Source organism: Penicillium hordei (genome assembly GCF_028827395.1).
Source record: "Penicillium hordei strain IBT 12815 chromosome Unknown utg000001l_segment0_segment0, whole genome shotgun sequence".
Classification (NCBI taxonomy): Eukaryota; Fungi; Ascomycota; class Eurotiomycetes; order Eurotiales; family Aspergillaceae; genus Penicillium; species Penicillium hordei.
Genome location: NW_026623142.1, coordinates 6686844 through 6698459, shown reverse-complemented (window position 1 = coordinate 6698459; position 11616 = coordinate 6686844). Strand labels below are relative to the sequence as shown.

The following is an 11616-nucleotide window of genomic DNA, read 5'->3' as shown; positions in this document are numbered from 1 at the left end:
GGTGTCTTCAAAGCACGCTGAAAGTCAGCGGTCAAAGACCAATGAATTTGGCCTATAAAATACTGTCAAATATGGTGTAGAATATTCCCCAAAAAGGGTGTTGAAATGTGTAAAGAACGAAGTGTCGGCCATGGCTGTTTAATGGCGGGATGGAATCCAGCTCCCCACACAAAACTCTTATGACAGCATTCTAGCCCACTTCACCAACTTCAACACTCTCTGAACCACCCCCTTCTCTCTCCATTCCCCCGTATTGACCGCCGATCATGGATGGACTTCCATGGGACCAGGTCAAGGCCGGGGATCTGGATGCCTTGCAGGTCGTTCTCCTCTCGAGTTCGACCTCGCGCCGGCTCCGGGCCCTGCAAGAACTCCGTGACAAGAATGGTAGTGTGATAATCCACGGCCTTATGACAAGCAGGTTTACTGAATATTCATTTTTATAGGGTCTGAAATATCACCAGAAACCCATCACGATATACTCGAGTTGCTCTTCCGTACCTATCCTCTCTATGTCGATCGATCCTCCCGACAGGCGGTCCAACAATGCCTCCGCTCTCTCCTCCGCGGGCCCAATGCGACCGAAGAATTAAAATTCCTTACGCAAAAATTGCAAATCGAGGCTTCTAGACCAGGTCTGGCTTCCTCGTTTGCATTTGTTCTGTTGGAATGGTGCTGTATTCTGTTGCAGCAGGCCAGCGAGGACAAGAACACACCGTTGGCCACTGTCCTAGACCTGATTGCGGTTGATGCCAAGACCCTGGAAAATTGTCTTTCCCACAATCCTAAGCCTGCAGTAAAGCAGTCGGCTCTCCGAGTAACAAGACGTGCTTTGCGCGCCGTATTTTCGTCTGAGGCATGGGGTGCTGATGCAGTGCGGCAGTCTGTTAGTCGACTGACTGCAGACTCTACCGCGGGGAACAAAAATGCGCCTCTTCTCGGTGTTGTATGTGGAGTCTGTGCGCGGCTAGCGGACAAGAGGTCAATTCTTGAAGAGTTGAAGAAGGAGGTTTTGACTTTCTACATCAAGGAGGTCGTGAGCTCAAAATCTGCTGTGCCCGCACATGTCGCCAATGGCATGTCTGACTTCTTTACTTCCTTCGTAACATATGAAGATGTTGCTACTGAATTGGTACCTCCCTTGGAAAAGTCCATACTACGAGCACCAGAGGTGGTTCTCGGCGGCGTGATTCCTCCCATGTGTGCCTCGTTACCGGAAGAAATTGATCTCTCGGAATTGGTGCAAACACGCCTTTCCAAGCATCTTTTAACTAGCATGAAGTCAAACAACCCATCAATCCGACAAGGAGCATCTGACTCTTTTGCATCCTTGTTATCTCGATGCAGAACCGATACCTTGGTCCTGAAGATCACAAGTGAAATCATCAGTCCTTTGAAAACCCAGAAGATTACTACTCCTGAGCACCGCCTGGCTTATGCGCAGGCCATCGCGGCTATTTCACCTTCGGCGGATGTCTCGAAAGAGATTGTTCAAGGATTCTGCCCTGTCTTTACACGGGAGTCGAATGAAGCTGCTCTAGAAGAGGAGATTAAATCCTTCAGCAAACACCTTACTTACCTCGTTCAATCTAAGCTCAAGGTTAGCGATGATGCTATCAACACCATCGTTAAGGGTGTGTCCGATAAGCGAATTCCATTCCGAAAGATCTGGCAAGCAAGAGTAGGAGAAGTTCTATGGAAGTCTGATCTTGAGGATTTGAAGTCTCCTGAAATTGAACCACTTGTCACCAAATTTCTCGCTAAAATGAAGGATTTGTTTGGCGAGGTTGCTGCTAACCCGCTTCCCTCGGCCCAGAGCGGTGCTCTATCTTCGGCTTATCTCTTCCTGGCTCTGTTCCACCGAGTGTCTGATGTTCAGGGGTCCGCCAAGTCAGCCTGGGAGGAGAACGTAACCCAATCGATGACATTGAGCCCCAAGCCTTCTTTCCTCCTCAACCCCAAGACATACTCCAAGTTGAGTTCCAAGGAAGAGGTCCAGTGGCTTGTCAGGGCTTTGGCCGCTGTTACGTCCGGATCCAAGTTTGCTAGCTCTGAAGACGCATCCAAGACGGCTTGGGCTCAGACCTTTATCTACGCAATTACCGCGCCTGCTATTCCCTCAAATATTCGCGAGGACTCCGCCGAAAACTTATCCCGAGTCTATCTGACGGATGTGGCCTCTTTTGGACGCACTGTCCTCAATGCACTGTGGGCCTGGATCTTTTCATTCCGGACCGCAGAGAAGGAATCGGCAGCCGTTTCTGCTGGACCGGAGAGCGAACGCCTGCTTCATATGGTCTTGAAGGCTCTCTGCCCAACCAAGGCTGTCATAGAAGCCTCTGGAATTTCTTCTTCCGATCTGGAGGTTCTGCTCATTGAAATGCTGATTCTGGGTCGACCTGAGTTGATTCCGAACACCTCTTGGATTGATTTGTGCTTGAGGACCGGCACGGACCCTGGAGACCTTGTGCGCGCACACGCTGGCGGTTGCGTTGAGCAATTGGTTCGCGTAAACGCAGACCCTGTGCAGTCAGCGGTGCCGAATGTTAACCTCGCTGTCTGGGGTGCTGGAGCTGAATTGGCGTTTGTTGCTCCCGATGCAATGATCCCGCTTTTGGTCGAGCAGATTAAATATGATCTGGACGGCACTCGACTATCTAAGTTCACTGCCACTGATGCCGCCATTTCACGCACCCCCGAAGGAACCGCTTTCATAGATGTGCTCAGCAGCAAGTCGAAGCAGCCTGCCTTTGATAAGAACACTAAGGACTATGATACCCTGAAGTGGGAAGAAGAGCTCCGTGCGCAATTAGCCGAAAAGAAGGGCCAAAGCCAAAAGAAGCTGACGCCTGAGGAAAGTTCCAAGGTCAAGGCCCAGCTTGCCAAGGAGGCCAAGATCCGTCAAGATGTTTTGGAAGAAGTCAAGCGGATCGAAAGAGGAGCGGGCCTTATCCAGGGCCTCGCAACAGGTCCCGCCAACGACGTCGAGGGGTGGATCAACGCTGCCGTCAGTTCTTTGCTATCGCTTGCTCAGGCTGGCGCGGGCCTTTTTGTCGGTGATGTTGTCTCCCGGGCGTTCATCACTTGCGCCGACGAGGTGTCCACCCGCCTTGGTCCCTTGCGTTCTTTCGTCGGTATCGCAACACTGCGCGCTATCGGCAACACCAACCTCCCCTCCGATATGGAATTGGAACCCCTCGGAGAACTCGTGACAAGAATCCTCTACCGATTGCGCTTTGCTTCTGAGCAACGTCCTTTCGATACCACATCGCTCGCCTACGTCCTTCCGCTTATCTCTCTAGTCTTGACCCAGAACGGCATCGAAGAAGCAAAGGGAGAAGAAGAAGGCACCCAAGTTCTCCTTGCTCTTGAGTTCCTGTCCTTCCACTCTGGCTCTTGTGAGTTTTCCCTTCCTTGATGAACTGATGTCAAGCCAACTGCTAATGCTATATGTAGTCACCGACACCCGCCTTCCTCGCGTCGAGGTTCTACGTCAACTTTTATCCGCCATGCAGAAATACACTCAGCACTACAAGCTGGTCAAGGATACCTTGTTCGACTTCTGCCGATGCATCTCGCCGAACATCAACAGCGAAGAGCTGGATACGCTTTTGCAGGGAACAATCGTCGCTGAGGCCTCTGTCCGAACAACTGTGCTTCAGGTCATCGAGGCTGAGATCGATTTGACTGACCTCGATTTCTCGGAGCACATCTGGCTTGGCTGCCATGACCTGGTGGAGGAGAACGCCGAGATTGCAGACACGATCTGGGAAGACAATGCGCTGGAGGTTGACGACACATCGTTCAGCAACATCATGAAATACTTGGACTCCAAGGACTACCAGCTTAGAGGCGCTGCTGCTCGCGCTTTAGCACATGCCATTGAGTTTGATAAGAGCAAGTTTGCGGGCATTTTGTCCGAATTGCAATCCAAATATGTGGAAGAAATCAAACCTAAGGTACCCGAAAAGGACGCCTACGGAATGCCCAAGAAGATAGACAATGCAGACCACTGGGAGGCTCGCAGTGGTATTGCCTTGGCTTTCAATGCCATGACGAATGGATTCGATGGTGACGAAAGTGTCTCCTTCTTGCGATTCCTGATTGAGAAGGGCCCCTTGCTCGATGGAAACTCCCGGGTCCGTGGCCAGATGACAGAGAGTGGTAAATCCATTATCATTTTGCGAGGAGAGTCAAAGGTTGAGGAGATGATGCAATTACTCCAAACAACACTGGAAACCTCGGATAAAGACACAAAAACTTCTGACCTGCTAAACGAGGCTGTCATCGTGTTATATGGATCTGTGGCCACACATCTCAAGGCGGATGATCCTCGCTTGCAAACTGTTATCAGTGAACTGCTCGTTGCCCTCGATACCCCTTCAGAGTCTGTGCAGCACGCTGTGTCCGAGTGCCTGCCACCGTTGATCAGATCGTCTGGTTCCAAGACGGCAGAGTACGTGGAAAATCTACTCCACCGACTTTTCAATGCCCCTGACTATCCCCGCCAACGTGGTGCTGCTTACGGTCTCGCTGCAGTTGTGTGTGGTAGGGGGGTCGCCACCTTGCGGGAGTACCGAATCATGAGCCAGCTCAAGGAGGCCGCCGAGAACAAAAGAGAAAAGGACCATCGACGAGGCGCTTTGTTAGCTTATGAGCTTTTCGCTCTAGTTCTGGGGCGCACCTTTGAGCCTTACGTGATCCACCTTGTACCCCAGCTTCTAGGAGGATTTGGTGACACCAGCATCAGCGTCCGCGATACTTGTCTTGAGGCTTCAAGGGCTTGCTTCCAAAACCTTAGCTCTTACGGTGTTAAGGAGATTCTCCCCACCCTACTCGACGGCTTGGATGATACACAATGGCGTAGTCAGAAGGGTGCTTGCGATCTGCTTGGAGCCATGGCCTACCTGGACCCGCAGCAGCTTGCAGCCAGTTTGCCTGATATCATTCCACCTTTGACGGTTGTGCTCAATGACACCCACAAAGAAGTCCGTAGCGCAGCAAACCGCAGTCTTCAACGCTTCGGCGAGGTTATCAGCAACCCCGAAGTGAAGAGCTTGGTTGGCGTGCTTCTGAAGGCTTTGAGTGATCCAACGAAGCACACAGATGAGGCGCTGGATTCCTTGATCAAGGTTTCTTTCGCTCACTACCTCGATGCTCCCTCCCTGGCCCTTGTTGTGCGCATTCTCGAGCGTGGTCTTAGTGACAGATCGAACACTAAGCGCAAGTCGGCACAAATTATTGGCAGTTTGGCCCATCTCACAGAGCGTAAGGATCTTATCTCGCACTTGCCTATCATTGTGGCCGGTCTCAACCTGGCCATTGTTGACCCAGTTCCCACAACCCGTGCTACTGCCTCCAAGGCCCTTGGTTCACTCATCGAGAAACTCGGAGAGGACGCTCTGCCAGAGCTCATTCCCAACCTTATGGCTACTCTCAAATCCGATACTGGTGCTGGTGACAGACTTGGATCTGCTCAGGCTCTTTCGGAGGTCCTTGCAGGCCTTGGTACAACCAGACTCGAGGAGACACTGCCAACTATTCTCCAGAACGTTTCCAGTGCCAAGCCTGCTGTTCGTGAAGGCTTTATGACCCTCTTCATCTTCTTGCCTGCTTGCTTCGGTAACAGCTTCGCCAACTACCTCAGCAAGATCATTCCCCCTATTCTTGCTGGTCTCGCTGATGATATTGAGGCTATTCGCGAAACCGCTCTCCGGGCCGGTCGTCTACTTGTCAAGAACTTCGCCCACAAGGCTATTGATCTCTTGCTTCCCGAGTTGGAGCGTGGTCTTGCGGACGATAGCTACCGTATCCGTTTGAGTTCCGTCGAGCTTGTCGGCGATCTCCTCTTCAGTCTTACTGGTATCTCTGGCAAGAACGAGGGAGACGAAGAGGAGGAGGAAGCCACTCAAGCTGGCCAATCCTTGTTGGAGGTTCTCGGAGCCGAGCGCAGAGACAAGGTTCTTTCTGCTCTGTACATCTGTCGCTGCGATACCTCGGGCCAGGTCAAGAGTGCGGCCCTGGGTGTCTGGAAGGCACTTGTCGCCTCCCCCAGAACGCTCAAGGATATGGTTCCTACGCTGTCTCAGCTCATTATCCGCCGCCTCGGGTCCAGCAACATGGAGCAGAAGGTCATTGCCAGCAATGCTCTTGGAGACCTTATCAAGAAGGCTGGAGAGTCTGTTCTCAATACATTGCTGCCCTTGCTTCAAGATGGTCTTCAGGCTTCGCCCGATGTGGAGGTCAAGCAAGGTATCTGTATTGCTCTGCGTGAGCTTATCAATGCCGCTTCCCCCGATGCGCTGGAGGACTTTGAGGATATTCTTATTTCCACCGTGCGCGTTGCTCTAGTCGACAACGACGATGATGTCCGAGAAGCTGCTGCCGAGGCCTTCGATTCACTACAGCAGATTATGGGCAAGCGGGTCGTGGACCAGGTCCTGCCTTATCTTCTCCATTTGTTGAGAAACGACGAGGATGCCGAGCAGGCGTTGTCGGCTCTATTGACGCTTCTCACGGAGCAGACTCGTGCCAATATTATCCTTCCCAACCTCATTCCCACGCTGCTCACACCGCCAATTACTGCTTTCAACGCCAGAGCCCTGGCATCTCTGGCCGAGGTTGCTGGCTCTGCCATGACAAGGAGACTGTCCACCATCCTCAACTCCCTTATGGACGGCATCATCGAGACTACCGACGAGGAGCTTCGAACAGAGCTCAGCACTGCCTTCGACACCGTCCTAGTGTCCGTAGACGAGTACGATGGCCTGAGCGCTGCCATGAATGTGATGGTCACTCTTGTGAAGCACGACGACCACCATCGTCGCGCTGCTGCAGCACTCCATCTGACCAAGTTCTTCTCGGAGGCCGAGGTCGACTTCTCAAGGTACTACCAGGACTTGATCCGTGCCTTGTTGATTTCGTTTGACGACCCAGACAAGGATGTCGTCAAGTCAGCATGGACTGCCCTCACTGGTCTCATGTCTCACATGCGCAAGGAAGAGATGGAGAGCTTGGCTATTCCCACCCGCCAGATTCTGCGACAGGTGGGCGTGGCTGGCGCGGATCTGCCCGGATTCAGTCTACCGAAGGGTATCATGGCTATCTTGCCAATCTTCTTACAAGGTCTTCTCAACGGTACTACCGATCAGCGTACCCAGTCGGCTCTTGCGATGTCAGATATCATTGACCGGACTCGTGCCGAGTCATTGAAGCCTTTCGTCACTCAGATCACCGGCCCACTCATTCGTGTTGTGTCAGAACGTTCAGTCGATATCAAGTGTAAGTTATGCAAAGCCATTATGTGGTAATCGTTTACTAATTCATTTTGTCAGGCGCTATCTTCTATACTCTTAACAAGCTGCTGGAGAAGATCCCGTTGGCTGTCAAGCCGTTCTTACCTCAGCTTCAGCGTACATTCGCTCGTGGTCTGGCCGACACCACAAGCGAGACTCTGCGCAACCGTGCTGCCAAGGGTCTTGGTATCTTGATTACGCTGACCCCCAGAGTTGATCCTCTGATTGCAGGTAAGTCTGGAATTTTTACACATGGGATGTAGCTCATCGCTAATTTCTATCTCCAGAACTTATTGCTGGATCGAAGACTACCGACATTGGCGTGAAGAACGCCATGATGAAGGCTCTCCAGGAGGTGGTTGGCAAGGCCGGTGCCAATATGAGCGAGGCATCCCGGCAAGCGATCCTTGGTCTGATTGACGATGACGCTAGCGACCAGACCGGTAAGATTATTATTAACTATTTCTGAGTTTCATGGCTTTCTAACATTCTCACAGATTCCGTTTCCATTACCAACGCTCGTCTACTCGGTGCTCTCGTGAAGGTCCTCCCTGCCGCAAGCTCGGTTCCTCTGATCAAGTATGCATATTCATTCGTTCTCGTGGTTTGATTTCGCTGGATACTAATATACTTCCTTGTAGGAACCGTATCCTTTCTGGTTCCCTTTCTCATGCAGCGGTTCTCGGACTCAACGCTCTTTTGGCTGAATGCCCCGAGGTTTTGACAGAACACTTCTCTGTGGAGCTGCCCACTGTCATCTGCCAGGGTCTTGCAAACAAGGATGTAAGTGGAATGCTAAACCGTTTATTATTGCTCGAGGCTAACTTGAAGATAGCCCTTTGTCTCCGACAACAGCGCTCTTGCTTCAGGCAAATATCTCTTGTCCAACGATGGCGACCATGCTTTCGAATCAAGCAAGACCATATTCGAGGCCTTGGCATCTGCCATCCAGGTCGGCAACCCTGTCGACACCCGGCGGTTGAGCTTAGTGGTCATCCGGACTGTTAGCCGTCTTCACCCCGAGCTGGCCCGTCCTCATCTGGCTCTGCTCGCACCGCCCATCTTCGCTAGTGTCCGTGATCTGGTGATTCCGGTCAAGCTGGCTGCAGAAGCAGCATTCTTGGCCATCTTCTCCGTGGTCGAGTCTGAAAGTGAGGTGTTTGACAAGTATATGGCCGGACCGGGTGCATCTCTCCCACCAGGCCCCAAGCGCAGCATGTCTGATTACTTCAAGCGCATTGCTATTCGTTTGGCTAACCAGGCGCGTGAGCGTCGGGAGGCTGAAGGTGGTGAAGGTGGCTTGGGACTGTCGAATGATGAGATAGATGATGAGAAGGAATTGTGGAGCATTGGCAAGGTTGACCTTGGAGAGGCCTTTGGCGATGAGTGATGATCTGTTTGCGCATCCAGGGAGCATCTAGATGTTTATAGATATACCCTTGGGTTTTATTTGTTTTAATCGTACAAAAGTTATGCATATGTATGTTTTTGTATATTTTATATTGCGTCATTCTATATCAATTGGCAACCATCTACAACATACATGGACTTTATACTGCAGATCACTATTCCCTAAATGGGAATATGAGATCAGGTGACACTGCCCGTATTTGATGTCACGTGATTATATCTCTCTTTTGCCATCTACCACGAACGTCATGGAAAATTGCAAAAGCGACAAAAAGATGAAAAATCAAACTGCAATACTCCTATTCTCGCAATAACTTCATTCCAGCTTTTCCCAGTATAAGTACTCTTGGCTTCCCCGGACTGCAAGATCTTCAAGTTCCATCATCCCGATTCGGACTAGCGCTAGGGCATCTACCCTGGAGCGTTCCGCCAGTTGTGGAAAGAGCACTCGCTTAGCCCTCGGCTGACCTAATCTGGCCCGCAGTGCCCTCTCAAACTCTCACCGTCGGGATTTCTCAGTGCCACGAACATCATCCGCCAACGACCGTCGATACGCCGACATCAAGATGTGAGTTCTATCTCCAAACTGTTATCATTCTCGAATGCACTCCCGTGTGCTGTGGAAATTCATGTCCAACACCCAACTCGTGGACCCGATATTTTCGTTATAGTGGAGGAACAACTTCGTGATGTGTGTGCTATGATGCTGACCGGGTCTCTCACCACCACAGGGTCAACCTTACCACCCAGAAGCGCCTCGCCGCCTCCGTGGTCGGCTGCGGCAAGCGCAAGATTTGGCTCGACCCCAATGAGATGAGCGAGATCTCCAACGCCAACTCCCGCCAGACCATCCGCAAGCTCGTCAGCGATGGCCTCATCATCCGCAAGCCCGTCACCATGCACTCCCGCGCCAGCGCCCGTGAGCTCAACGAGGCCCGCCGCAACGGCCGTCACCGTGGTCTCGGTAAGCGCAAGGGTACCAAGGACGCCCGTATGCCCAGGTATGCACACCACCACCATCTCTTGTCTCCCTCCGGCCTGTCTCGGACTCGCCCGATGGAGCTCGAACCGGGACACATTTGCTGATCGCGTTTTCCTCTGTTTAGCCAGATCCTCTGGATGCGCCGCATGCGTGTCCTCCGTCGTCTGCTCGTCCGCTACCGCGCCGCTGGCAAGATCGACAAGCACCTTTACCACGAGCTTTACCACCTGAGCAAGGGTAACACCTTCAAGCACAAGCGTGCCCTCGTTGAGCACGTAAGTTACAACCGGAATCAACCCCACGGATGACGATCAAACATGGAAACATGAACCTCCATGAAAGACGCAAAACAGAACACACCCAGGCTGACTCGTTCTCTTTTTCCCGCTATAGATCCAGAAGGCTAAGGCTGAGCGTGCACGCGACCGTGTCCTCAAGGAGGAGATGGATGCTAAGCGTGCCAAGAACAAGGCTCTCCGTGAGCGCCGGTTGGAGCGCAAGGATGCCAAGCGCGAGGCTCTGATCAACGAAGAGTAAATCTGATACAAAAATTCAATTACCCTTCCGTTGTTTGACGCTTTTCTTGCAATTCGGCGGTCCGGAGGTTGGAAACGGTTAACTTCTGGGTTGGATTCGGGATTCTAGGCTGTTCCCGATATCGAACTCAGGTCGGCCTTCAGCGTCTTCCTATTAGTCTAGATTCTGTTACGACTTTCTCTCCTTCCCTTTGTTTTCTCTGATAGCATGGGGTTCGTGGCCTTCCTGGATCTTTTCGAAAAATATGGGGTATGGGAAATAGGAAGATGCGATGATGATGTGATACTCAAGCTATTCTTGTTAAAATGTAACGAGAAAGCAAAAGGAAATCTTTTTTTACTTCACCAAAAAAACATAACAAAAACCGCACCCTCGTTCCCGGTCCATATCTACTGTGACTTGGTATAGACTTGATATGCGGAGAAGCAGATCGTATCTGTTCCCTCTATAAGCCGGTAAATACTATTCGATGGTATTGCTCGTATATTCCCTATGCTCCCAGTTTGCTGCTCATAGCCTCAGAGATCACCAGATATGTTCCAAGGTGCTCGTCGCTGACCAGTCCCGGAGTATCACCAGTATCATAGATGTCCATCTCGTGCTTTATGCAGACTTTATCTCGATTCCCACAATCCTATCCCCTGGGCAACTGCAGCCTCGTGGATCAAAGACCTCCAACGTAATTTATGGGTCTTGTGGCTACGCCACTACTATTCTGGGGATTCTGATCTAAAATGGCCTACCCACACTCACTTCTAGACATAACAGCCCACTCAACTCACAATATTGACATGGATATAAGATTGAATACGCAAAATTGAGTTTTTTTTAGCCTATTTTGAAATATCTATGAGACAATTAAACCAAAGGTCCAACAAGATTTGTGTCAAAATGTGATTACCGTTGGATATATATCTAGATCACGCAACCCCACAATCTTTCGAGTATAGAAATCTATGGTTAATAGCCAAACATCAGGGTAAAACGAAGTTATGGGATATCTAATAACCCTAGAGTAGCTTCCAATAGCGTTCAACTACTTCTGAATATATATGTGATGCAAATAGACAGCAATTATGTCTTGAGCGTGGTGCCATCCTAACCCTGCAAATCTCGAACGCGACGCATTTCTCAACAATTCCTAGAAGAAAAGAAGGAAATCATGGATGGTGGAAATATGTCAATATATCTTGAAAATACAGATGAAATTCAAGTCCTTCCGCCCTCCCTTGAAATCGTACATATCAATATAACCCCAATGAACAACCTAGACCTTCAACACCGAACTCCATCCAGGTGAGATATAAATGCACCCAAGGGGAATATCAGTAAGCAAATAAATACAAAAAAGAAAGAAAAAAGAAAACATGCAGACATCGCATTCGTAAGATC

At 50.7% G+C, this 11616-nt stretch overlaps 1 protein-coding gene across 1 annotated transcript; it reads left to right on the top strand.

Annotated features, from left to right (window-relative positions):
- Positions 1–266: 266 nt before the first annotated feature.
- N7537_002543 (putative translational activator) lies at positions 267–10224 on the top strand (the record flags this gene model as incomplete). Its single annotated transcript, XM_056893601.1, has 12 exons — positions 267–387; positions 447–3398; positions 3457–7281; positions 7335–7526; positions 7583–7738; positions 7793–7874; positions 7937–8078; positions 8131–8681; positions 9190–9273; positions 9437–9706; positions 9812–9962; positions 10081–10224. The coding sequence occupies 12 exons, from the start codon at positions 267–269 to the stop codon at positions 10222–10224; spliced, it is 8670 nt and encodes a 2889-aa protein (XP_056758596.1).
- Between the last annotated feature and the right edge of the window lie 1392 nt (positions 10225–11616).